Genomic DNA, 27,009 nt, shown 5'->3' with positions numbered 1-27,009 from the left:
GAGGCAGCTCAGCTGCCAGAGCAGATGGCGTTGTGTGGCCTTGCCCTTCCCTGGGTGACATCACCTTAGGGTGGGCAGTTCATTTTGGCCTGGGTGACATTTTAGAGCAAATCGTTGGGTGCCCGGGCATCTGAGGTTCTGCCAGCTTCTCTCAGGACTCTACTTTGGCCCCTTGGAGAGGCTCTGGAGCCCTCAGAGCATGGGGCTGGGGGCCTGCTGGACAGAGGTGCTGGGGCTGCAGGAAGGACACGGTGTGACCTGGCTTGGCAGGGAAGGTTCTGGCATCATGTTCGAGGCAGTTGTGTTTGCAAATTTAATGAGTGGAGTAGGTGGGAGTATTTTGGGTTCTGGCTTATTTTCTTTGGCTGGAATTCTAGAATCCCAGAATATCAGAGCTGGCAGGTGCTTTCTGATCCAGCCCTACCCCTTCTGCCTCAGGTGGGGAGGCTTGCTTTGTTGAAGGCCACTGAGGGGAGGGCAGGGGAGGAAGTGAATAAATATTTGCATGCCCACTCGTTGTCTTTGCAATGGCTTCCTTACCAAGGTGGGGGGTGCTACCCTCCTTTGCAGATGACAGACCAGTTGGAAGATGTTAAGAAACTTGCCAAGGGGTCCTGTTGAGATAGTCCTACATTTCGGCCCGTTTGACTCTTAAATATGTAATAAACCTGGGAGCCGGAATAGCTGACTTCTTTTGAGCACCGACTGTATACCAGAAACTGGGCTGACCTCTTTCCCTGTATCATGTCATGTAACCCTCACGACAACCCTTTAAGAGAAGAATGATTGCTGTCCTCATCTTATAGTTGAAGAGTGAGGCCCAGAGAAGGTTTAGGGCTTTGCCAGGTGTCACTCAATGATGAGATACATGACGAAATCTGACTTGCTCTCCACGTCTGAAGCCAAAGTCCGTGTAACCAATGGGGGAGGGGTGGCATAGTTGAGTCCACTGGCCTTCATTCTTGCCATGGCTCCCAACTCGCCTCTCCTATTAGATTTGCCGTTTCTCACTCCTCCCACCTGGGTCTTTAGTTATTCAGATGGTTTGATTTGATTTGGTTTCCATGGAATCTGTGTTTGTGTGCTCACCAGGGTTCTCCTGGCAATGAGCTTCCCGCAGGGCCTCCGTGTGGAGGGAGCAGAGGGGCTGGGGCAGGAAGGGCGGTGGGCAGGGTCTCCTGAAGCCGGGCTCCAGCTCCGGAGCTCCCTGTCTGGTGGAATTGGGCCAGGGGGACATCTGATCCCTTTTGGGGGCTGGAAGTGGGGCTAATTTTTCCCCCCTTCTTTTGGAAGCAGATCAGCTTCCAAGGAACATGGAAACGGTAACCTTTTACTAATTTCTTGCCACACAATTGCTTCATGTTTTCATGTCCCCTGACTGAAGGTGGGCAGAACTCAGGGGCTTGGAAATCCTCAACCCACCCACCCGTTCCCATCCCCGCCCTCCCCCAGCCGCACTTCGCAGGGAAGCCACTGGGACTTAGAGCAAATCCTGTGACAGATGGTAGTGGCACTCATCTGGGTCGATGCGAAATGAGGCTTTACCTCTTCTGTTCTCTGGGGGTTTACTAGGAATGTCCTTCTGGGGGATTGGGGGAGGAGTGCCCCCCCAGTACCCCCATGGCGGGACTCCTCTGATTGTCTCCAAGGTCTGTTCAGTCCAGGCCATGAGGCTGGCTGGCCTAGTGTAGACGCCCATCTCCTGGTGTCACAGGACAGGTGCAGTGGACAGAAGCAGCACCTGTCAGCTCTAGCGTGACTAGCCATGTGTTCTTGGCCAGTCACCCGGCCAGTCGCCTGGCCTCCCAGGAGCTCAGGTTTCTAACCTGTAAAAGTGGAAGGAGCATCACTGTCCCTGAGGTGTCGTAAACATGAGATAAACAGCCTCAGACTCCGCACGCAGCCTCCTCTGCCCTTTTCCTCTTCTCTGGGAATAGCCATCACCCCACTCTTTCTCTTGGTGCCCCAGGTGCCTGCTGCAGCCCCGGGGGTTTGGGTGACAATCGGTGTGTGGAGGCCACAGGGCCTATCTGAACCATAACTCTGCATGCAGCATGTGCCCTCAGGGTGCAGGGCTTTAGCCCACTCTGCTGGCTGTTCCCGTCTGGGAAATGGCTTTCTGGGCTTTATAGTAGTTGCTCAGTAAGGCGTTGGCTGCCCTTATATGCAAATACCATTGTCTTCCTTCCGTCCTTCTTGATGTGCTCCTTACCTAATGGAAAGGATAAGATCAATGGCACTGCCAGGCCTACCCCTCAACCACTGTGGGCGCAGGAGAGGAATCAGGAAGCTGGGGGGAGGGGTGTGTTATTTCACAAATAGATGGTGGTAGGCGAGACCCTGGCATTTTCTCTTGAGCTTCTGGTCTCACGAGTTGCCTCTTAATTAACGCTTAGCCCAAATCAGCTTGCTTTGCCTTGTCCCAAAGGTGCCCTGTGCCCCCGGGCTGTGCCTTGACTAAAGCTTATTAGACGGAGGGGAGGGGCAGCCCAGCACCCCAGCTGATGTAGGCCCCTCTTAGAGTCCACAGCCTTCTGCGTCTCCCCAGGGCGTGTTGAAAAGGCAGATTACCAAGGGAGGTGGCAGCAGGAGCAGGTCTCAGAGCTCCCTGGGTCATCCCACCCATTGACTTAAGCCACTGAGGCTGGGCCTTGTGGCTTCTCAGGAATCGTGTCTGGGACAGGCGTCCATAACAACGCACTGGAGGGACACACTGCAATTTGCAAAACGCTTCCCCGTTCCCACCACGGGTTAGTCTTGGGAGCATCTCCATGACCAGCTGAGCTTGCTACTGACCTCATTTTATAGCTGAGGGAAGGAATTCTCAGAGAACTGTGGTACCTTGGCCAAGGGCTCATGGTGGTTGTACATTAAGGTTCATATTCAACAGTGTCCTAAACAAGGAATGTCCGCTATATTTGCTGACCTGGAAGGCCTAGGACAGCAGTTACGAATGCCACCCAGACTCAGACTCCTTCCAGCTTCCTGCTCTGGCAACCTGAGCGTGGAACTTTTGTCCTCATGCTCATGAGAGGGCTGCCGAGCCCCCATGCATTTTATCTATGTTCCAAGTAGCAAGCAGGTGGAAGGGTGGAAGGAAAACATCAAAAGGCTCCGTTTGACCCTGCAAAAAATTTCTCCTCAGAGCTCCAGCAAGTTCTGCTGACATGTCATTGGCCAGAACCAAGTCTTCTGACCGGTGTCGGCTACAAGGAAGATGGGGAAAGGGAGAATTTTATCAGGCACATTGCTGGGTATTCTGTCATAAAGAAGGAGACAGCAAGTGTTTGCGAGGCCGCCCGACATAGTCGGCTGTACATCATTAAGCTCCCAAGCCAGGATTGGCAGCCAAAGAGATGAAACCTTTGAGGACGTCTGAGGGGTAGATGCTGTTTTCACCACCTGCCAGCTTACGAGCGTTTTAGACAGTAGGAATGGGTGCCGTTTTACCACTTAGCAGCTTACAGGTGTAGACTGCAAATCTCTCAGCTATGAAACAGGCATTTGTCCTTGTTAGGTGCTATAAAGAAAAGAACAAGGGACTGCACGTCACATGTTCAGCGGGTGGCAGGAAGGGCCTCCCCAAGAAAGTGGGGAGCCTTTGTGCTGGGGCCTCCCCAGGTCTGACACACCTGAGGCACATTTCTGCAGTGTGGGGCTCATGCACGTTTGGGGAGGGGCAGATGTTAGTTCTCTATTCTCTGTGTCAGTGTATCCCAGGACGTGCGTGCCCCGCGGAGGTGCTGGGGAGGTAAAAAGCCATTTGCAGTCACATCAATGGGGGACCTGACTTACTGCGTCCCTCTTTAGAGAGTCACAATGCACGTTACCTATTAAAGGTTTCCTTTCTTCATGTGACACCTGGCACAGAGTGTAAAACAGATGTCAAAGGGCACAGGATTTGGACTAGAACAGTCTCGGGTTCAGATCCTGTTGCACCATTCCAGCTGTCTGACCTTGGGAAGGTTACTTACCCTCTCTCGGCCTCAGTCTCCTTATCTGTGAAATGTGGACAGTCGTTACCCAACAGACCCTGAGTTCCTGCTGTATGCAGGCAGCTATGCCAGGGCCCAAGGACAGAACTGTAAACAGAGGCAGCCCCTGTCTTCTTGAACAGATTTAGTTCTGGTTCCGCAGCTGTATGATTGTAAGGCCTTCAAAGAGATGAGTCCACATCTGTTACCCACCCCACACCGGGGGGCTGCTGGCGATCCCCTTGACACCACCTGGAGCTGGGTGTCCCATACCTGCCACCAAGGGGGTGCCGAGGCACCTCCTTAGGACCCTCTGCCACCATGTACTGAGGACCCCCTTTCCGCCAGACCACAAGATTATCTCCTCCAGAGTCTGGGGTGAGGCGGCTCACTCTATTGTACAGGTGTGAACCCAGGGGCTCAGAGGGGTTGGGGAAGGGTGGCACGTGGATTTGAACCCTGATGTCCCAGGCTGATGGGGACACCGCCTGGCCTGGCCTATTTTTAGAGGGTGCCATGTAGGTCAGCTGGGGAGACAATAGAGAATGTGGCCATTGTTCCTACGGCGGCTTCAGGACCAGGGCTGGGCCCAGCAGATGACCCATGGCCCCCACTGGGGGCCGGGCCCTTGCTCCATGGTCTGGATTTTTCCAGTGCTTATATAGAGAGGGACAAACTGCTGCGTCCTAAGGGGGATGGGGGACAGGGGGACGGGGCTGCTCTGTGGTCAGGGGGGTCTCATTTTGTTGGGGTGATAAAGCAGGTAATTTACACCCGTCGCTGTCACCTGGTACACTCACTTCCCCATGAGATTCCATTATGCTCCCGTTTCACAAAGACACCGTGGTAGGCTGCGAGACGCACCCTCCATTCCCAGCCTCTGTCTAGCTTGCTTCAGCCGTCTTCAGAGTGACGGCCAAGGGTGGGTTCCTGTGAGAAACACAGATACTGTGCTTTCCTGCTCTGGAGCTGGAGCCTGAGAATTGGGGTGTATTTCTTTCTGTGTTTTGGAGTTATGTTCCTCAGATTGACAACCATTGACCTCAAAGGATGGGGAGCTTACCCTGGCCCCCCTCCTTCCCCGACCCAGAAGCCCTTTCCTGGGTTAAATCCTCTTCCCTTTGGTCAAGCTTTCCTTCCCCTTCCCTCCCTGACTCTGGGAGAAGGTCAGAGATCTGCCCCCCAAAGCCCAGTGTTCTTGTGACCAAATGAGAAGGGTCCTCAGAGCTCCCTCGAAACAGTTAAGTGTCTGCAGTCAGTATTTATAGCCACACCGACACTGCAAGTCCCCTGTGATAGGCCCCTGTATCTATTCTTTCCCCAGGAGCAGGACATTGAGACTCTGCATGGCTCCATTCACGTCACGCTGTGCGGGACCCCCAGGGGAAGCCGGCCTGTCATCCTCACGTACCACGATGTGGGCATGAACCGTAAGTTTCCAGGAGCCACGGTTTACTTGTGAGCTTGTTCCTGCTGAGGGTGGCAGAAGAGCACAGTAGGAAGGGCTGGTCGCGGGGTGTCTGGCTGTTTCTCTTTTGCTGAGACTTCCTGGAGCTGTTCTGGGAAGAAGTCTTGCCACAGACTGGAAGAGTCTGCAATGCACTGCATGGGGGCATGGCGTTGTCTGGGTGCCTGGAGCTGCTCGGGACTCAGGGAGCCCCCACCATCTGTCTGTGTGACAGTGACTTCTTTTAAGCAACTGTACAATGGTTTTTAGTATTTTCACAGAGTTGTGCAACCATCATCACAATCAATTTTAGCACATTTTTATTACTCTGAAAAGAAATCCTATCCTCTTATCTATCACCCCCCCCCACCCACACCCTGATCTCCCGTAGCCCCCAGCCCCTGGCAAACACTAATCTACTTTCTGTCTCTAGATTTGCCTATTCTGAAAGATTTGCCTATTCTGGACACTTTATATAAATGGAATCACACGATAGGTGACTGGTTTCTTTCATGATGTTTTCAAGGTGCATCCACATTGTAGCAGATATTAGTACTTCATTCTCTTTTGCTGAATGACATTCCATTGTATGGATGTACCACATCTTGTTTATCCCTTTAGTTGATGGATATTTGCATTGCTTGCACATTTTAGCTATTCTGAATATTGCTGCATCAAATGTTTAGACTGTGAATTCTTACGATTACCGGGAAGCGTTACCATATGTGGGTTCCCCATTTTTCCCAGATGAGAATGGACTGAGATCTCCTTGCTGTTAGCATGACGCAGAATAGAAGTGAACCTTTCTGTGATGATTCAGAAGGCACAGGCCTTCCTGGCCCCGTAATCTAAACTTGAACATGGCACCCTGGATGCTTGCTTGAGTTTTGATTGACAGACTGCCTGATTTACATTTTTCTCCTACAACTTTTTAATACCTTGAGGCTGAGGATGATGTCAGCTACTGAAAAGCATTTTTCTCCTCCATTCTCATGTCTCTTTTATGTTGCTTCTTCCTCTGTTTGTCCTCCCGTATTCATCATGTACCAAGTCCCATGCTAGCTACTTTGATAGACATCACTTTATTTCCCTGAACTTTTGACGAGGAGGTGGAAGTGCATGTGATGGTGTTATTTCCCCACTTTAGAAAGGCTCATTGTTAGTTAATAGTAAGCTAACTGCCATAACAAAAGACCCAAGACCTCTGTGACTTAACACAATGCATTTATTTATCAGTTATGTAACAATTCAGTGGGCATTCTGTGGGAAACCTTCCACGTGGTGATTCAGGGATCCAGCCGCCTAGCTTTTGCTCTGCCATCCCCCGGTGCCTCAGAGGCTTCTGCTGGCCCGTCTACATCAGGAAGATAGATGATAGGAGAGAGAGAAACTTAGAGGATTGAGTAAGTAGCAGGTGTTAGGAGGGCGTGGGGAGCATCATATGCTATTGGCCAGAACCTGATCACATGGTTGCTTCTAATTGCAAGGGAGGCTGGGAAATGTAGTCCAGCTGTGTTCGTGGGTGGAAAGGGGGAATGGTTTGGTGACCCTTGGCCATCTTTGCTTCAGGCCTTCAATAATTAGGAGACTCATCCAAGGCCCCAGGAAAAGCGGGAGGTCCATGCTTTATCTCCTGTGCTCCTCCTTGTTTGAAAATCTCGTGTGCCCTGACCAGTGTCTCTGATGTGAGGGTTTAGGAGACCCGGAGAGACGAGTATCAGTGGAGCAACCTCACCTCCTACCAGGGCCATGCCAGCCATGACCGACTGGGAAAGAAGCAGAAGTCCTCTTCCAGTGCCAACTGGGAGCTTGAGATCATCCACCAGCCCGTGCAGTAGAGATTATTGACCACCTCCACCGCCACCCCCACTCCCTTTCCCCATGACTTATTCTTGCTTTTATCACCAGAGGAAAGTGGGACAGGAGAAAAAAAAGATAGGCGTTCTTTCTTGTGAGTCCATTTCCTCCTGCTGAATAGGAATGAAACAAACAAAACAAATATGCTTTGCCATCGAGCAACCTAATTCATTTTGTCCTAACTTCTTCCTCTCCTCTCTTCCCCGCCCACTCTCCAGACAAAACCTGCTACAACCCCTTCTTTAACTCTGAAGACATGCAGGAGATCACCCAGCACTTTGCTGTCTGCCACGTGGATGCCCCTGGCCAGCAGGACAGTGCTGCGTCCTTCCCCATGGGGTAAGGGGTGGGGGGTGGGCTCGCGCCCCAAGAGAGGGAAAAGGAAAGTCCTGCAGAGTGGAAACAGGTGGTGGTGGTGTAGGCGTTCGACTGGCTTTTGATTTTTTTTTTTTATTGCGGTAAAATATATTCTGTGAAGCCAAGTCGCTGATTTAACCTTCAGCCTCCATGATATTTATAAACTTTATATTGGGGGAAATCACAGCAACCTCATAGAGTCGTTGCAAAGGTTAAATGAGCTTATAATGCTCATCAAATGCTGGGGGTGGGACCTGGAACATAGGAAGCCATCGATAAAAGGGTCACTTTACAAAGTGAAAGGGGGAGAATTAGGGATGGAGAGCATCCTGGCTCAAAGGAGCGGGCTGGTGTACACTGTGGGGTGCTCGCAATGAGGGGCTCCAGGGGGACTCGATGGGGAGTCTGGGCGCATGTGGCAGGTTGCCACGTGGTCCCTGCCCCTCCAGTGTGCTCTTGTTGGCATTATTCATTTCCACCGGGATCTGGGCTCTCGCTAACTGCCTCCATGTGGCTTCTCCAAGGTACATGTATCCCTCCATGGATCAGCTGGCTGAAATGCTGCCTGGAGTCCTTCACCAGTTTGGGTAAGAGTGAGCAATCCAGTCCCCCACTAGCTGCAGAGAGGGGTGACTTCTAGCTTCTGTCTTTCCTTTGGCCTTGCTCTGGCCTGACCACTGAATTGTAGGTTAGAGTTGAAAGCTCAGGGAAGGAATTTGCTTGTACACACTGTTTTTCAGTCTCTTTACTCCAGTCTGCTCCTTGTAAGTTGGGCTTTTCTCCTTGAGTGATGACATCACCTGATGACAGACACCCCACCCATCCTTTCCTGCCTCCTCTTCTGTCATTGCGTTCTCTTTCCCATGGAACATTCTGGAACAGGGTTGCCTGAGCCCTCAACTTCTCTTTCCAGGACCTTATTGCTTCTTACTTGAGCCTTTCGTACAATGATAATACCTCAGTTCTTCCCCAATTTATTTCATTCCAAGTTTTAGAATTCAAAATAAAGCTTACGAGCGGGAAGAAGTAGTGTCAGAATGGGCCTTCCCGTAAATGTCAGATGGTCTCTCAGAGCCTGGACTGCAGTCAGGAGAGAAATGAGGAAAAGAAACAAGTCTCTCCAAGGTCATGGCCTTCTGTGAAGCCATAAAGCATGATATATTTCAGGTCACAAGGGCACGTCTCGGCAGCATGTCCCCACTTTGTCTAGCTTGTCAGCCTCCCTCAGGGATGACCAGGGCAGACACGGGGGCCGCGGGAGACGAGGTCCCTTAGGGACAAAGAGCCGGGCAGGTTGTACTAGGGCTCTTAGGGTTCCCAGTGCTCATTCCTTCTGTGACATGAGTTTTTATTTCTGTTTGTTTCCAGGCTAAAAAGCGTTATCGGCATGGGAACTGGAGCTGGCGCCTACATCCTCACTCGATTCGCTGTGAGTTCCTAGCATATTTTAAAAATAAATTTTAAATAAAATTAATTCAGGATAAAGGAAGAAAAGTGGAAAAGCATCACAAATCCCAAAAGAAAAAAAGAAATGACCCATCATTCCATTTCCGAAGGGAGAGCCGCAGTTCACATTGTGGTGTGTGGTCCAGAAGTATATACTTGTGTGTGCGTGTGTGTGTGTCTGTGACACGTACATGCTGACATGCTTTTATCATCAGCTTTGTGCACTTAACATGAGGTCCACACATCACGGAGGATTCTCCTACGCTACTTCTTTGAGATAGCTTTTGTACTCAGGGAACTCTGGGATCCTGACTAATTATAAACAAGAACCAGAGATACATTTGTTAACCTGACAGTTGTCATATTACTGTGGGCCCAAGTCAGGTGCTGCTGGGTCCTTTGTATCGGTACCGAACAATTATTTAAAAATTCAGTGATGCTCATTTTATTCAGTCATATGTATTCTGCCTGCCCATTATTTTCTGGACTTTGCTAGAGGTTAAAAATGCTGACATGAATACACAATGATCTGACTATGTAGATTTTGAATAAGGTCTTACCTGTATCGTGTACGTATATATGTGCATATATTCTAGAAGTAGTAGGAGCCTTACTGATTGCTACAGAGCATGTATGTGCCTGTCTGATTATGAGGTTGATGGTCTGATAGGCCCATTTCACAGCTGGGAAAGCTGAGGTCAGCGAGGTGAAGTGACTTATCCAGGGCAGGTCTGCCAAGCACTTGTAGTTCTGCTTCTCCTATGGCTTCCTCATTTTGATCCTTCGGGGACCCAATCCCATATCTACTGAGCTGGATCCTCCGTTTTCCCCGGGGCGGAGGGGGGTTGCTGAAGACTCGTGAGAGCAGCAGCCTGCTCTGGTGGCTCACACAGGCCCTCTCCTGGTCTTTCCTCCATCTTTGGTTTGACTTGATTTGACTTTGGTCCATAGTATCTCAGCTTGCTGTGCTGTCTCTCTTACCTCACGTCTTGAATTGCAGCTGAACAACCCTGAGATGGTGGAGGGTCTGGTCCTCATTAACGTGAACCCCTGTGCAGAAGGCTGGATGGACTGGGCTGCCTCCAAGGTGAGTCCAGGGGCCTGGGCCAGGCAGCCGGAGTCCCAGCATGCAGCGGGCAGGTGTGCCTGCCTCTGCCTGGAGTGGTGGTGGACCTGAGATGCCTCCTAGCCCCACCCCTCCGTCACCCCCCCTCCCCACGCCCAGCTAAGAAAGCAGGTTTCCTCTGCTTTGCTTAGAATAGTAACCATGACCTCAGCAGTTTGCCATTCAGATTTCAAAAGAACACTGCTGTCTAAGCCAGCCATACCTGTGGGACCTGGATCCCCGAGCCAACTTTGACAAGCGTAGTCCGGGTGAAGAAGTATTTGCTGGGGACATAACATCTGCTGGGCTTTGCTCTAGATGCTGAGAATAAAAAAGATGAGCAAGACAAGTGTCTCTAATCTCAGGAACCCACATATTATTAATGAAAAACAAATATGTATTTGCCTGAAGGACAAAGGGCCCCTACTGTCTCGGAAAGCTCTGCTCTGGCTGGTGGCCTAGGCTTCCTTGTTTATCTTTTAAAAATAATTACTGTGTGTTTTTTTTTCATTTATTTTTTTCATGAAAGCCCCAGTATTTGCCAAGGAGGTAGGGAAATTGGTCCAGCTGAAACAGGACAGAGCCTTTCAAGTTGGGGTGATCTTGGTTTCTCATTTTGAAAGTGTGCTTTTGCCAAGTTTGGCGGGGGTGCTGTCAGGGGCAGGGGGATTGAAGGGGTCATGCCCCTCTCCCCACCTCCCACCCCCGTCCTGGCCAGCCAGTCTAATAGGCATTTCTTTCCGGAATATTCTGCCAGAAGGCCGGAGCCCTTCCCTCCTGCTTGCGTGACATTCAGGAGCAGAATACACTGCCTGTTTTTTATTTTATTTTCCAGCAAAGGAAGTGACATTCCAGTCAGCCAGTTTGGCTCCTAGGTAGCTATTCTGAGCCAGACGTGGAGGGCTGGGGACATTGGCCACTGGCTAAAGTGGAGCCTGAGAAATGTTTATGGGGTTTAATATCTGCGATATCCTTCCTTTTCAACCCCAGCCCTGGGAGAAAAAAGTCCTACATCAAGTGGCTGCTAGGTGTCAGGCTTTGGGGTCAGATCCTGTGACGTGTGCAGCTGCTTTACATAATCCTAACCTTGATCTGTGACTTTGAAGTTCCTGGCACCCCAGGTTACAGATGAGCAGTCTGAGGTCCAGAGGCTCTGCAGCCTACCCAGGGTCACACAGCTGGCATGTGGCAGTCAGGGCTCAACTCAGGACTCCCACCGGTCCCTGCCTGACACTGAAGTCGGTCAGCACACATTTATGGAGCTTCTGCTGTATACCTAGCATGTGTAGAGCTCCTGCTGTATATTCAGCATTTAGGGAGCTCCTGCTGTATGCCTGGCATTGTTGTTGGAGAGACGTAAAGAGGAAAAGGTCGTCAGTAACCTCAGTATATTCAGAGAGAAGAAACTAGCTTGAGAGGAAATCTGGAGGCTGACACAGGAAGGATAGTTTGAGGTAAGCAGATCCTGGGGTGTAGACTAGGGGAGCTCCACGTTTGTTTAGAAACAAATGGACAGGGCCCTCCTTGCTGATGACTTGGTGCATAATGGAGGAGAGAAAGCTAGGAGCGAGCTGGTTCTTTGTTTAGCATGGGGGCCTCTATGCCTACGGCTCTGAGAATAAGGAATGAATGGAGACCTCAGCTGCCTTGTAGAGGCCCCCAGTCCAGTAGGTAACCAGAGACAGGTAACCGAGTTCCCTTGAATGGGGTTTCCTCAGACCTGAGTGCCAAGGGACCCAAGGGCCGTGGGGTTTGGCTGACCTCGTCTCACTACTGCGCATGCCTGCTTCCTAATTCCACCTGTTTTTGTCCCCCCCAGATTTCCGGATGGACCCAAGCCCTTCCAGACATGGTCTTGTCCCACCTCTTTGGAAAGGTGAGTAGCATGGCCAGGCATCCGGTCATTCACTCTGAGCAGGTGTGTGCTGCCAGGCACCTAGGGCATAGAGACCAACAAGACATGAGTGAGTGGGCATCACGAGCTGATGCCACCAAATAATTTGACATTATTCATAATCACCAAGTCGTTTGTTCTCTTTTTAACATGTCTTTCTTAACAGTTTGATCGAAGTATAATAAATGGCACATATGCAAGTGTAAAACCTGACAAATTCAGACTGGGTTGGAAATACCCTTCAGTTGCTCAGCTAGAGGTGACGTGCTCTGTTTCCTGTGGGGTGGCCTACTCACCACTGTCTGCTCCCGAGCTAGAAAGTATGACCATGTGAGGTGTGACCGTATAATACGCCAGGGAAGTAGATATTCCGCCGTGCCGTTGTGAAGTGTGTCATGCCTTTGGTCCTTGCATTGGTTTCCTGTGGCCGCTGTCACAAAGGACCATACACTGCATGGCTGAAAACAACAGAAATGTATCCTCTCACAATGCGGGAGGCCAGAACTTTGAAACCAAGTGTTGGCCAGGCTGCACTCCAGGGGAGGATCCTTCCTTGCTTCCTCCAGCATCTGGTGGCTTCGGTGTTCTTTGGCTTGTGACCTCCATCCAGTCTCTGCCTCCATCTTTGCATGGCCTTCGCTATGTCTCTTTCAGATCTCCCTCTGCCTTTCTCTTACAAGGACACTTGTCATTGGATTTCAGACCCAAGGGGATGATCTCATCTCAGGATCCTGAACTGAATTACAGCCACTGAGACCTTTTTTTCCAGATAACATTCACAGGGTCCAGGGACTTGACGTGGCCAGATCTCGGGTGGGGCAGGGGGAGCACCGTTCAGCCCACTGGAGTTCTGTCTCCTCTTTTATGGTTCATGTCACAGTTTGTGATACACGTTCTCCACCTTCAGTATATAGTCTGAACGTGTAGGAACACACAAAACAATCAGAGCCAGTCTCTGAGTTTCCTTGGAGGAGGGCTGTCAAGTGCAGGGTGAGAGCCAGGCCTGACTGTCCCCTAGTCAGCGTATCTTGGTACCCCATGTCGCTGCAGTTGTGTTTTGATCTGAGACCCCAGCATCATTCCTCCGACTATTTTTCCTTGAACAGCCAGTTGGCCTCTTTGTTGCTTAAATGCTCGTGGACTGTTTTGACGACAGCTCATGCTTGACATTGCCCCCCCACTGCACCCTGGCTTCCTCCTGCTCCGGCTCTGGTTGCCTCTGATCACGTCAGGCCATTTTGTGAAACCTGCAGCATCTGTCGTACCAATGAGAAGCAGAGCCAGTTCCTAATGTGTGTGTTTGTCCCAAATGACGTTCAGGAAGGAGCCAGGCAGAGGGGAGGCTCTGGCTGGGCCTCGCAAGCATCAAGATCGTCCTTTCCGGCAACTTCCCATTGCATGCGTTGGATTTGTTTTGCAAGCCTGAAAAACTTACGTTCAACTCTCCCTATTGAAAAACAATAATTGCTAACAGTTGCCACGATGGTTACTGTTTACGAAGGGCTTTCCAACGTCTACCACCTCTGTGAAATCCCACATTTTGATGAAATGGGTACTATTGAACCCTCCTCTTTTTTTATTTTTTGAGGGAACTGAGGCTCAAAGAGGGTAAGGCACTTGCCCAACAGTGGAGCTGTGGGAGAGGAAGGAACTTTCCTCTACCCTCAGGGTTCTTTCGGCTGGTCTGATAATTAAATAGACATGAGACACATTAGCAAGAGAAAACAACCAATTTAATTACATACATGTGTGTGGGAATCCCACATCTATGAGAGGTTCAGAGACAGGAAGGGGACATGGGTATATAAGACATTCTGAGCTGGGGATGACAGTGGGACTTCAGAGGGTAATTGCGGGAGAGCACGTGTTCAGTAATTACTAGTTTGCCCTGCTCTATAGGTAGGTAAAAAATAATTTCCAGTGATAGCTCTTATCATGGGCCAGGCTTATAATTTAAATTCTTCTCGGTAATTAAGGGAGGGGTGGGAAACAGAAGTTTCTCTCTCAGGGTCTCGGTTGCTTTTAGTTCAAGATAATCCACATCCCACTGAGGCACATCTTGGGGTGGCTCTCTCTGAACCCCTGAGAGTCAAGCTCCAGACCCAGGAGGACTGACTTCTCATTTAAACTCCAGAGTCATGAGCCCAGAAGGGTATGTGTTGCTTGTCCAGGTTTGCGTTCCTTTGTGCTACTCGCTGAGAGTCGGACACCGGCCTGCATCTGGGGACTGGCTTCCACTTTCCTGAAGGTTTCCTTAGTCTCCATAGCAGTCCTGTGGGTCAGGCATCATTAGCTTCACTTTGTCCCTGAATAACCTGGAGCATGGAGAGGGTTGTGACAGGCCCAGGGCCACAGTGCCAAGGAAGGACGTGTCCCCCTCTCTAAATGCAGGAGGAGATGCAGAGTAACGTGGAGGTGGTCCACACTTACCGCCAGCACATCGTGAATGACATGAACCCCGGCAACCTGCACCTGTTCATCAACGCCTACAACAGGTACCGGCTGCCACAAAGCCACGTGACCGCCATGAATACCGGGCTCCTCTTGTAGGTCGAGAACAAGGCGTGAGGGAGAGAGAGACCATGATATTAGTAGAAGATGCAGCCCCAGGATTTGAGCAAATCGAGTATTAGGTGCCTCCTGGAGTTTGGAGCACTTTGCAAGGAGCTGAGCTACCACTCCAGACCACGGGGGATGCAGTCACGTGCCTGTACCATGGATGGCCATAGGACAGGGCAGGTGCAAGGAGCACTAAGAGAGAGAAGCAAAGCACTGGGGGGTGAGAGGAACCCAGGGAGGCTTTTGGGAGGCGGGTTAGTCATTCCCAGGAAAAGGAAGACCTGCACACAGCCTTTGGCAAGGGTGCAGCCCTTTTATCCATAGCTAGGTGCTGGTCTGGAGCTCAGATAGGGAAGGGGACAGCTCAGGGCCACTCCCACGGGCTCTGTCACTCTCTCCCCCCATGTTAATAATGTGACTTCATGAAGTACGTTAGTGTCTGTAAGAAAGTCCAGTGCTCGTTTCCTTTTATCATCCTCCCAGCCTCTCAGTGAGGGAGGGAGCAGTAAGGTCCCCAGTGTGTGACTGAAGACACAGAGGCTGTGCCATGGATTTGGCAGACGCTTTCTGAGAATTAGAGTGGGTCAGGCTGTCTCCTGGGCAGTAGGCGTATAGCAGGGATTAGCAAGCACCCCCAAAACCCCGTACACTGCTTTGCCCTCATGGAGAACATAGGAGTCAGGTGCTTCCTCCCAAAAAACCCTCTGATGAGGGTGCTATCATCACCATCATTTCCTGCTATGGAAATAAAGGCACAGAGAGGTTCAACATTCTGCCCAAGGTCACACAGCTAGGAAGCAGAGGAGCATGATTTGAATCCACCCTGTCTGGCTCCAGGCTATGAGCTAGAAAAGGGCATCTCGTGTTGGGAGCTGCCAGGCAGCAAGAGGCTGGGTGTATATCTGCAGGGGAGAGTGGTGGGGTGGCTGGGCCTTACCATACTACAGTGGGAAACACTGAAGGGTTTGAAACCATCAGGTCTGAATTCTAAAGGGATCATTTTGGTTACGATCGGAGATGGGGGCAAGAGTGAGACTCAGATTAGAGTGGAGGCTGAGACCATTTGGGGGGCTGTCCATGGGTCAGGGGGGCTCTGACAGGGCGATGGGAAGTAGGGACCCTCTCTGGTGGAGGACATGATTTGTACTCCTGCAACAAGCAAAAAAATAAATGAGAAAACACGTTAGGGACAATGAGGTGGGCTCCATGGGAAATGTCCCTGAAACCACTAGTATGGACCCCAGGAGGCTGTGGTGTCCCGAAAGCCACGTGACTTTGCACAGGCTGACGTGTGGGTGGTTCGCTAGACCCCGGATGGCTGGGCTCAGTGGGAGGCTCTGCTGATGTAATGGTGCTTCTGTTGTCCGCAGCCGGCGGGACCTGGATATCGAGCGACCGATGCCAGGAGTGCCCACAGTCACCCTGCAGTGAGTTGCTTTTCTCCCCCGCGCTGTCTGGTAGCCCTGCTCCCGTTTGCGGGGAGGCCTTCTGTCGGCCACGCATGCACGGGGCTATCACAATCCGCGAGGACGGGGCGTGTCCTACACCCGGGACTGGGCACGGTCCAGGCTCACCCTTCTTCTCCCTGGGCGGGTGCCCCATTCCCAGGGTGGCCCCAAAGCCTAGGTAGGAGCCTTGGATCTCAGGAAAGGAATGCCAACTGTACTTTGGACAGAATTTATTAAGCACCTACTGTATGTCAAACACTGTGTTAACTGTCTCACAGAGTTTGGAGATGGAGACGACTCAGGACCCACCGAAGTAACCTATAAAACTAGGTGGAAAAGACAGTGTTGGATACAACCGACTGTATTCCACCAGTAGCACCTGTGTCATTGTATCGGTCCTCGAGTGACCCATCTTATTTGACACCTGAACTTGGTACATGCCCTTGCTTTGTCAGGCATGATGTTTTTGTCTCTGACCTTGATTGCTGGCAAAGTCCTACTCATCCTTCCTCGAGGAGAGGGTGCTTGAGAAATAAAAACACCAGGACCTAGAAATTCTTTGGCTGAAATTCCTACTACGGTGTAAATGATTACCAACCCATTTTATCCTAAGAACAAAGCTGAGGGTGGAGGGCAGACAAAGTACAAAAAGCAGAGGGTACTGGGGAAACCAAAATGCATTGTCTTAGAACCGAGGCAGGCCTGGGAGTGTGAGCATCTTGAAATGAACCTGTGTTAACTCCCCCTTCTTTCCCTGACCTCAGGTGTCCTGCTTTGTTGGTGGTTGGGGACAGTTCTCCTGCCGTGGACGCTGTGGTATGTAGAAATGAACTACTGGTGTCGGTGCTTAATTCAACAGTGCAGTCTGATCCACTCTATCTAGTCTCCCTGCCCACTTTCTTTCCCTCCTCTGCCTCCATCAGGGCAGGTAATGTCTTCTAAATGCCATGTTGGCCTTTGGGCGGAGGGCCCAGCCACCAGCCTCTTTCCCTGGTGACGATCCGGCCCTGGTTGCTTGGCAGTGGGCCCTCAGTCTCCTCTCCCAGCCCCCTCACTGCTGAGCTGCCACCCATTGGCTGGTTTCTATGAATGTGTTTTTCACTTGGCTTCCTGGCCAAGACACTCTCCTCCCTTTTGGGAGACCTGGTTGGTGCCTGACGGTCTGGCAGGAGAAGAGGCACCCAGGAGCTGGGCTTAAGCAAGGCTTTCTGGCTCAATTCACCCCTTAATTTCCACCTGTGACACTGTGGATGCTAATCAAGGACTCTACCTTTCCATCATCCCCATAGCTGGGGACACGAGAGACTTAGGAGCTATTAAGCAGAGTCCTGCAGTGGTGACATGCCGTGGGCTGCACAGCAGGTTCTGCAAATGTTCATTTAGTAAAGACCTGGATGTCTTAATGAATGATGAGTTTCTTGCGATCTAACCCGCTGGCCGTAATCATACAGCGCATCAATAGAGATACATTGTTCACCAAGGGAGATGATAGTTCTGCTGTAGGGATTTTGAACATCACAGATTATAAGTTGGTATTCTGCCTAGTTCTATATACACTGGTAAGAGGGTCATTGACAAACCGAAGAGAGAAACCAGCTTGGTGGCCGTGATTTCATATGAAGAATAGTAGTTGGGACTGGGGGTTTTGAACCTGTACAATCACTGGCCATTTATTTAGCAAATATTTCTAGAGCATCTTCTACATTTTAGGTATAACAGCCCCTTTAGAAAGATAGTATCCCCATTTTATTGAAGAAGAAACTGAGGCTCAAAGAACTTGTCCAAGGTCACACAATAGTAATAGCAGGGCTGAAATTTTAAGCCACAAGTGTTTCATCCCAAAGCCCGTGTTCTTTCCTTTGTGCCAGTAGGAACACTGGAGCTTCTGATGATGGTGGCAAGGAAGGGAGAAAGGTTACGATGTTAGCTCCAGGTAGAAAATTAACAAACCTCTCCTCCCTTTCCTCATCCAGGTGGAGTGCAACTCAAAATTGGACCCCACAAAGACCACTCTCCTCAAGGTACAGGGGAAATGATGAGCGTTTACATTCGTTCTTTTTTAGAAGCTCCTGTGTGTTTTGCACACCTGAGTTGTGCCTGGGGGAGGCAGAACTGGTGGTCAGAAACCACAGAAATAATTATTTAATGTGTCTGCTCACACACATCCATTGGGTGCTGGCTGGTAACCCACGGCTGCAAAGATGAGAGGGTCCTTCCATGGGACCCTAAGAGTCTGCAGGCTGCAGCTTGCAGCTCTTGGGGTCTGACCTTGGGACTGGGCGGTAGGATACCCGGCCTCGTCCGCCCGCACTAACTCCTCCCACAGCCATCCTCACGCCCTCCTCGCCCTGCTGCCAAGTGCTCCCAGACCCGGGCACTGTTCATCTCCACTTCTGGGCAAATGCCCACAAGTGCCTGCAGTGGCTTTAACTAAGGGCTGATTCTTTAGGTTTGGTGATGTAGTAGAAACTCAGGGAGTCAACACATTTACCACGGGTGGGCAGTCAAGAACCCGAGGTCCTGAGTCTAGCAGTTTCTTTCTGAGGGAATCTAGAGAGAATGTGTGTACAGGGCTTCGTAGAGTGAACACTTTCTGGTCAGACGGAGCCTGGCGGGAACCCTGCAAGTTCCTCAAGCTCTGTCTGACCCAGTTTCTGCCTCTCAAATGAGACAGTCATACCTTCCAGGGTTCTTGGAAAACAGAGGGATACTATCTACAGGGATAGCAGAGTGCCTGGCTTATCAGAAGCTACAAGTCAGGGTTGCCAAGAAGACACAGCTCAGTGCTGAGCCAGGTAGTAATTAAAGCAGCCTTGCTAGGTGAGGTTGGGTGTTTCCCCACCCGTAATATGCCCAGTCCCCCCTCTGCAGGGCAGGGCAGCGGGCAGGGTGGGCGTCCACGAGGAGCTGATTCACAGATTGAGGATTGCCTCTGCTGAGGTGTCCGGCACTAACCACCTTCCCTCTCTTCCAGATGGCAGATTGCGGTGGCCTCCCGCAGATCTCCCAGGTGGGTCCCACCTGTCACCACTCCCCAGGTGGCAGGCATGTACCTCTGACCTATTACCACCTTTTCCCTCGCTCCTGCTCGTCCCCCACCTGGCTGTGACATCCGATGGCACTTTGTGGCCGTGTTACTGTTTATAATGGTGCTTGCACATGAGGACTCCTTTGATCCCCCAGAAACCCCTGTGGAGTAGATGATTCTGGGGCCCACAGGAGTGAAGGGATCTATCTGTGCAGTGGACACAGCTTGGTGATCGTAGACCAGATCCAGATGTGCCTGAGCCCCAGAGACCACAGGCCTTTCCCGTGGTGCTACAGAGAGCTCTAGGTGTGGAAGAGATCAGTGTTAAATCAATTCCATGTGGCCCCCGCCCATTTCAAAGGTTGTCTGATAAGAGAAGGAGAGTTGGCTCTCAGGCCCCCAGCGAGTGGATGATGGCTTTGAGGTCCCTCTGGGCAGAATGAAATCTTAGCAGCCGGGCCAAACTCTTGGTAGAAAACCGTCTTCTGTGTGGGGTAGCGAAGTGTGTCATTGGGCATCTGAAGAAGACGCTGAGTGGCCCTGGGGACAACCTGAGCAGCAGATTTGCATCAGGCAGGTACTGGGTCTTGGCTCATTGCGATGGGTCCCATCTCACTGCAGCATTTTACTCATAACTCGGCACAGAAGTGTGGGCACAGTGGCCTTTGGTGGCTCTCTTAGCCTCCCTTTGCCTATTTCCACAGTGTCTCTGCTCCCATTAGAAAAGAACAAAGATATTTTGAACATTTTGTCTGCCCTGGTGTTCTGCCCATTTGATAGCTGGGAGTAGCCAGAGGAGAATGGGATGTCCCAGTCACCTGAGGCAACAGATGGGCTCCCAAGTTGAGCCCTGCTTAGGTGTGACTGTGAGTTACCTGCACGTGATGGAGCCGTTTACCCATCCGGCCAGCTCCTAAGACTCCTGCCCAGGCAGCGTGACTCCAGGACCTTCCTTAGTTGGCTGGGGACAAAGGCCACCATTTTTTCTTCTCTCTCTCCTCCCTCCCTTCCTCTATCTCCTTCCCTTCCTTCTTTTCTTTCTCTACTTGAAATGAGAACAGATCTAACCCTTGCCGTAACTAAAACATTGTTTAAATGTTATGATGGAGCTGAACTAGCCCAGGCTTCCAGGCGATGAGCCCAGGGAGGACCAATTACTGTGGAATCCCGCCCCCTTCCCTCACAAGTTGGGCATGTGTTTACAAAGGGTGTTCCCGTCCTTCATTCCATGTGATCCTTGCAACAATCCTCAGAGATAGAAGAGCCAGCATTTTATCGCAGGGTCGTGGAAGAGGAAATTGAGGCTAAAAGATGGGCGAGATGGCCCATGGTCTCCTAGGGGAGCTGAATTTGGGCCCAGCTATTCTCATTCCCAAACCTACACTCTTGTTTCCGTCAGCCGAGGCCTCCCTAACTCTCTGCAGCCCCGACCTGCAGCTCTTGTCACTTTCTTGCCATTGTCACACAAACCCCAGGGGGCAATTTGATCATAGCCTCTCCTTTAAATGTCATTTGGTTCTTTGTAGAATAGTAGCAGGAGTTGGTGGAGGTGGGTGGGAACAGTGCTTTGGCTGATGACTTCTCAAGGGAGAAATGAGACAGAGAATAGACCCAAGGCAACACATTTGAGGGTTGGAGTTAATTAGGCTGTGAACGTGGCCTTTACTTGAGCATTCACTCCTAGTTTTAATTAAATTTTTGAGAGTAATTGGTGGAAGTCGGTGTTGTTCTCAGCATTCCCAACTCAGTTCACTGAAAGTTACCCAGTTGATTGATTAATTGGTTTGTCTGTCCAGCTACCTATCTGTCCATCCATTCATCTATCTTCTTTGCATTTCTTTTCATCCATCCATCCATCCATCCATCCATCCATCCATCTTTCCTTCTTTCCATTCATCCATTTTTTTTCCCTTGCTCCCTTCCTTCCTTCCAAAATGAACTTAAACTTTTTCTCGCAGCCAGAGCTCATCTCAGTGCCTGTAATGACCCCATAACCTTTCATTTACTTCTGTGTATTGTCCTATCAACACGCGGTGGCCGTCTCTCTTGGGCTGGGCTCTTTAAGGAAAGTGACCCCGTGCACAGCGCCGTGTGGCCATTCGTGGTCTAGACCTCAGGTGCCTGACTGCACTGTCTCTCTTCTTGTCCTGCAGCCGGCCAAGCTTGCCGAAGCCTTCAAGTACTTCGTGCAGGGCATGGGATACAGTAAGTACGACACTTCCCCGCAGGTGCTGGGCTGAGGGGCCGGGGTGCAATCTGGGAGTGAGATGCCCTGAACTGGGTTTAAGTGAGTCTTCTGCATTCATACCTGGGAATATTTTTAGATTTAGGGGAGGACTATCCCTTTAAGCACCAAGGAGACAACAAACAATGGAACAATGAAAAGCTTTTTAATTTTGACTATACGCTTTCCTAAAAGACTGCTAGTTGCAGTAATGGTGATGGTGGTAGTGGTGATGATGATGATGAAAGATTATCAATAAACCCTTTATTTTCTTCTCATGTAACCATCACAATAATCCTATGAAATACTCTCATCCCCATTTTACAAATGATGGAACTGAGGCTTTAGAGATTAAGCAAAGAGCAGAGTGAGGATCTGTGAAAATCCTCTGAGAACCGTGGAGCTCAGAGAGAATGGGTGATCAATTTGCTTATGTTCAAGACAGAGGGTGTCGTCACTAAATCATTAGATTTGGGAGTTGGAGGATTCATAGCAGCATAATTCCAGGAACTTGCTGCTGCTTGCGTTGTTAGACACGGCCCTTTTTCAGAAATGCAGTCCCGTGACCCAGACAGACAAAGCCAAGTTTAGGCAGTCCGTCACGTGGTGCCCATAGTTGGTACTCACTGGTATGTCAGCCGTGGTTCTGGCCCCGATGTGGTGCTTTTGGCTTTTTCTGCCGACTTCTTGGAATTATAATTTATGTGCCTGTCTTTGCTGGGAAGTCTCTGTACTTCCAGTCCCTTTTGCGTTTTTCTTTGAGACTTAAACTCTTTGCTCATTGAAAATAGTAACGGGATGCTTGGTAAACTGACCGCAGTATTAAAATTGGCCTCAGCCGTGTTTCGTTTCTAGCAAGGCTGAGAGTGGATGAGTCTGATTTATATACTTGGGGCCAAGATCCATGTCCCCAGGTGCCCTCTTCCAACAGAAAACATCTGCCTGTGGGTCTCCTGCCTTTTGAGCTGCTTTCCCTGTGGGAAAGTGTGCAGGCAAAGGCAGTTATGAGATAGCCACTGGACAGCCAGCATTTATCTTATAGGGCGTGAATTACAGCTCGTTTGTCTTGGCCTTGCCTGGGTTTGGATTTCTGCTTTGAAAGTGTATTTTAGGGAGAAAGGAAGTGAAAGGCAGGCCTTATTTATTCCCCCAAATCAGCTGAAGCATCCTGCAGGTTAAGGGGAAGACAACAGGAAGAGCTCGACCAAAGAGAAAGAAAGTGACCATTTAGTGAGCGTGTACTCAAGCTGGCAGGTCAGGCATGACTCGTCCTTTGCATCCAGAACTCCATCCTATAGTTGAGAATGGAATTCTTTACAGCAGTGATTAATTCTCTGTGTGAGACTCTGCCATAGAAAGCCAACCGTGTGTCCACTGAGTGAATGATGTCTCCCTATGTGCCTGAGTATATTTCAGCTGCCACGGTGTGTGATGTCCATTATTCAACGTGGCTTTGCAGTGAGGCTTCAATTAGCTGGTGTATTGTCACTGCCACAGCAGTGACAAATCCCCACAAACAAGGTGGCTTGAAATAATAGAAATTTATCTTCTCACAGTACTACAGTTCTAGAGGCTATTAGTCCAAAATCAGGAAATGGGCCGGGCTGTGTGCCCTCTGCAGGTTCTAGAAGATTCCTTCCCTGACTCTTCCCAGCTTCTGGTGTTGCTGGCAGTCCTTGGTATTCCTCGTCTTGTTGCTGCATCACTCTGATCTCTGTCTCCATCTCCACACAGCCTTGTCGGTGTGTCTGTGTGTTCTCTTCTTGTAAGGACACAGGCCACTGCATTAGAGGTCACCCTAATCCACTGTGACGTCACCTTAAAATATCTGCAAAGACCTTCTTTCCAAATAAGGCTACATTCTGAGGTTCCAGTGCACATGAATTTTGGAGAGACACAATTCAACACAATCCAGCTTGGGGGACCATGTTGTCTTCATTCTACGCGATCAGCCACCTGCCATGTGCAAGGGCATTTTAAACCCCAAAGAATGGACAGTGCCCTTGATAGTTCCCTGGGAGCTCACGGGCTTCTCGGGGAAGAGATGACACTACAGCTCTGCCATAAACTTGCTGTGTGGCCCCAGCTGACCTTGAGTGTCCTCCCTAGACCAGTGCTGGTTGTAGGGTCAATATTAGTGTCCCCATTTTATAGATGGAGCCAGAGGGCTCAGAGAGGGATGCTCCCAAACTCGTACAGCTGTTAAGCAAGTGGCAGGACTGGGACTCAGACTCAGCTCTGAGTTCCAGGCACTACGTGATTGCAGCAAGTCCTTATGCCATCTGAGCCTCGCTTTCTACCTGTGTGAGTGATACAGCAACGACTGTGCCCAGTGGCTGGATTACTGTGAGGACGGATGGGACCCGTAGGTGCCCAGCCAGGGCGGGCACAGAGAAGGCACTATTGCTGGTGTGCAGCTGCCCATCACTTAACTGGCCCCCTCGTCTCTCCCCAGTGCCCTCTGCCAGCATGACCCGCCTGATGCGTTCCCGCACAGCCTCGGGCTCCAGCGTCTCATCGCTGGACGGTTCCCGCAGCCGCTCCCACACCAGCGAGGGCAACCGCAGCCGCTCCCACACCAGCGAGGGCACCCGCAGCCGCTCCCACACCAGCGAGGGCGCCCGTCTGGACATCACCCCCAACTCCGGTGCCACTGGGAACAACGCCGGGCCCAAGTCCATGGAGGTGTTCTGCTAAGCGGCCAGCATGGACAGCCGCCCCCTGGACTCTGGGATTGCTGTAGCTGCCCCCTCCTCCAGCCCCTTCCCGTCCCCTACCTGCCACACCGCACGTAACTCGGTATTAATCCAAAGCTTATTTTCTAAGAGTGAGCTCTGGTGACGACAAAGTTAGATGGGGTTTGTCGAGGGCGTCCTTTCCGAGCGCAGGGCAGGTGGACCAAAGGAAAAGCGTCGCAGCATCCTGTTTTCAGTAATGAGTGGCCTAGTGGCCACTCTCTCACCAGCCCTCAGTGACACCCAACTGTTAAAAACAAGAAACAGCGGTAAACACTTAATAAATCCGAGCCTTAGGCTGACCTGGGCATCCTGGTTCTAAGGGGCATTTTGTCGGAGGCCCAGCCCACCTACTTCCTATTTCCTCTCCAACTAAAGAAACACTGACCATTTTGTTTTTGGAAACAAAACTCATTTCTGCTACGGGGAGGAAGAGAGCAGCAAATCGTGGGTTACTCTTTTCACTAGGTAAAACAGGAAGCGGGAGAAAGGTGGAATTTATATGGAGACTAGAAGAGTTTGGAAAAACAAATCTACATCGTTAACTTGAAATGATTTTTAAAGTTTGTGCATATATACACTTTGTAATGGCGAAGCATACAAGCCTGCTTTTCTGGCTTTTTTTTTTTTTTTTTTTTAAATAGACACAACAAAAGCGGGCACAAAATCTCCTGGTTTTGCAAAGAAATGGTCTCAGCAAACATTTGGTATCATGGATTTAAGGTTTTTGGCTCTGCTCTCTGCCTCCTCCTCCACCCCAAATACATGGATGAGTGATTATTTCATTCCTGGAGAAGATTACTTAGATGGGCAGTTGCTTTCCTTGAAATGGAGGGACATTCCAAACAGGAGTTAAATCCAGCTCACAATCTTGGATAACGGGGGTTGAATCTGACCTTAATGGCCCAACGTTTCTGACCTGGTAACATTCCTGGATCATCAGCTAGAACTGTGTGCTCTTGTACAGGGTGGGGATTCAGGTGGGGACTTGTGGCTGAGAAGATGTAAGGATTCTGGAACGTGATTTCCATGCTCTTCCCTTCCCGCTCCCCTGCCCCTCTAACCTCCTTTCTCTGAACGGGGTGGCACCACTGACATTTTGGGGCAGCGTCAGCGTAGCTGTCAAGTTCCTGTACTACTGCCTTTTGATTTTCATTTTGGCTAACCGTGGATCTTATAGGAAGTTTGATCAGTGAATGGAACATTGCGAATCAGCCGCTGGGACCTCGTGGTTTCTGGGACCTTTAGAGATGGTAGAAGGAAGTAGTCAAGCCTTCTAGGTAGCTTGAGGGGTAATGACTCAGTTTACCTGCCACTTATCCCCGAGAGGCTCCCCCTGACATTGTGCCAAAAGGTCAAGGGTCAGGGCAGGAGTAAATGAATCGAGACAGGAAACCGTTGTGGACATGTCTTTCCAGAGGAATTTCTTAATGAGATATTTGTATTTATTTCCAGACCAATAAATTTGTAACTTTGCAGTGGCTAGTGTCTTTCCCTCTACCTGAGAGATCATGTGTGTGGCCTTGCGGTGTCGGGACGGGTCTGTCCTTACCTGGGACCTCCTGACACCTGCCTCTTACCTTTGCTTTAGAGGATCGCTGTCCAGTAAAAATACAGTGTGAGCCACAGATGGAACTTCGAATTTCCTAGCAGCCACGTTAAGAAAGACAGAAACGAGTGACATGAATTTTAGTAACGCATTTCATTTAGCCCAACATACCCAAAATGTTACCATTTCAACATAGAATCAGTGTAACAATTATTAAGATACTTCACATTCTTTTTCTTCATACTAAGAAAACCAGTGTGTATTTCACATCACAACACATCTCAATTTAGATTCGCCCCATTTCAAGTGCCCAGTAGCTTGGACAGCATGGTAACAACGGGATAGAGCTTTTCAACCTATAATTAGAGGGAAACATCTTTTTTTTTACACTTTATTTTTGTTGTAGAAACGTATGTGGACAGACTATTCCTTTTCTTATACCCAATGACAACAACTGTGATGCTTGTTTCTACTGAAGAAAAAAAATGTAAACACAACAGGCTTTAGTATAACCTCCCATTTGTATTTAAACTTCTAAGATTAGTTTAAAATTAACAATTGCAAAGGTAGTACAAAGAGCTCCCATATACCCCACACCTAGTTTCTCTTATGATTTTACGCTTTTATGGCTCTCTCAGGGTCTCATCTCCCTCTCCCCACACAAGAACGCAGGACATGGCGAGGCCAAAAAGGAACACCGATGGAGCCACAGATAGGGGAGTCATACCACTGTTTCTTGCTGCCGGCTGGGTTGGAGACACAGGAAGCAGAAGCCACACGATGCTCAATCTGCCAACTGCTTCTCTGTCAACCAACCCCACTTGCTAACCATAATCCATGCTTGCCAGCTCAGCCACGGCAGTTCTATCAGTGGCTAATGGCTAACTGGTCACAGCTGATGGCCATCTACTACCCGAGCCAGCACCTCGCCACATGAGGCCGAGAGCCTGGAAACTACTTTCTGGGACTCTGTCCCCACACTCCAGCCCTACAGGGTCTTGCCTCACAAACTACATGACAAGCATCTTCTGCAAGGGGCCCTATGTTGTATTAGCCTATAGGCACCTACAGATGGAAAGAAATAGACTTAGGAACCAGCAATGGCAAATTCCTTCCACCTGGGAGGATACATACTAGCTTTTCTTCCTGGGAAAGGAGGGTCGCTGCCACTGGCACCTTTCCCAGTTTGTGGCACCAGACCTTTATGGCAGTGCTTGGGGTTCCCTGCGTAGTCTCAACATGTAGCAGAACAGGGGACCCCCATAATAGGCCACAGTGAGAGCACATAGTTCCCTACAAAGTCATCCCAGCATCGGGACCTCCATATACCACAGTCATTTGCAGTGGCCACTCAGCCACCACTCCTGGCGTCACAAATCATGGTTC

The 27,009-nt window shown here is 50.2% G+C and overlaps 1 protein-coding gene across 1 annotated transcript in view; it reads left to right on the top strand.

Moving 5' to 3' along the window:
* Positions 1-25,555, top strand: part of NDRG1 (N-myc downstream regulated 1) — a 42,846-nt gene extending 17,291 nt beyond the window's left edge. The window contains exons 4-16 of the mRNA XM_033126793.1: positions 5,299-5,404; positions 7,497-7,617; positions 8,160-8,222; positions 9,004-9,064; positions 10,082-10,168; positions 12,006-12,062; positions 14,472-14,575; positions 16,010-16,066; positions 16,852-16,903; positions 18,061-18,108; positions 19,062-19,097; positions 21,269-21,320; positions 23,795-25,555. Coding sequence (XP_032982684.1) covers positions 5,299-5,404; positions 7,497-7,617; positions 8,160-8,222; positions 9,004-9,064; positions 10,082-10,168; positions 12,006-12,062; positions 14,472-14,575; positions 16,010-16,066; positions 16,852-16,903; positions 18,061-18,108; positions 19,062-19,097; positions 21,269-21,320; positions 23,795-24,036 — 1,086 coding nt within the window. The 3' untranslated portion in view covers positions 24,037-25,555. The remainder of the gene's footprint in view (positions 1-5,298; positions 5,405-7,496; positions 7,618-8,159; positions 8,223-9,003; positions 9,065-10,081; positions 10,169-12,005; positions 12,063-14,471; positions 14,576-16,009; positions 16,067-16,851; positions 16,904-18,060; positions 18,109-19,061; positions 19,098-21,268; positions 21,321-23,794) is intronic.
* The last annotated feature ends 1,454 nt before the right edge of the window (positions 25,556-27,009 follow it).

This window comes from Rhinolophus ferrumequinum, chromosome 14, assembly GCF_004115265.2.
Source record: "Rhinolophus ferrumequinum isolate MPI-CBG mRhiFer1 chromosome 14, mRhiFer1_v1.p, whole genome shotgun sequence".
Taxonomy (NCBI): Eukaryota; Metazoa; Chordata; class Mammalia; order Chiroptera; family Rhinolophidae; genus Rhinolophus; species Rhinolophus ferrumequinum.
Note: the sequence above shows the minus strand (reverse complement) of the source record. Positions and strands in the feature narration are given on the sequence as shown.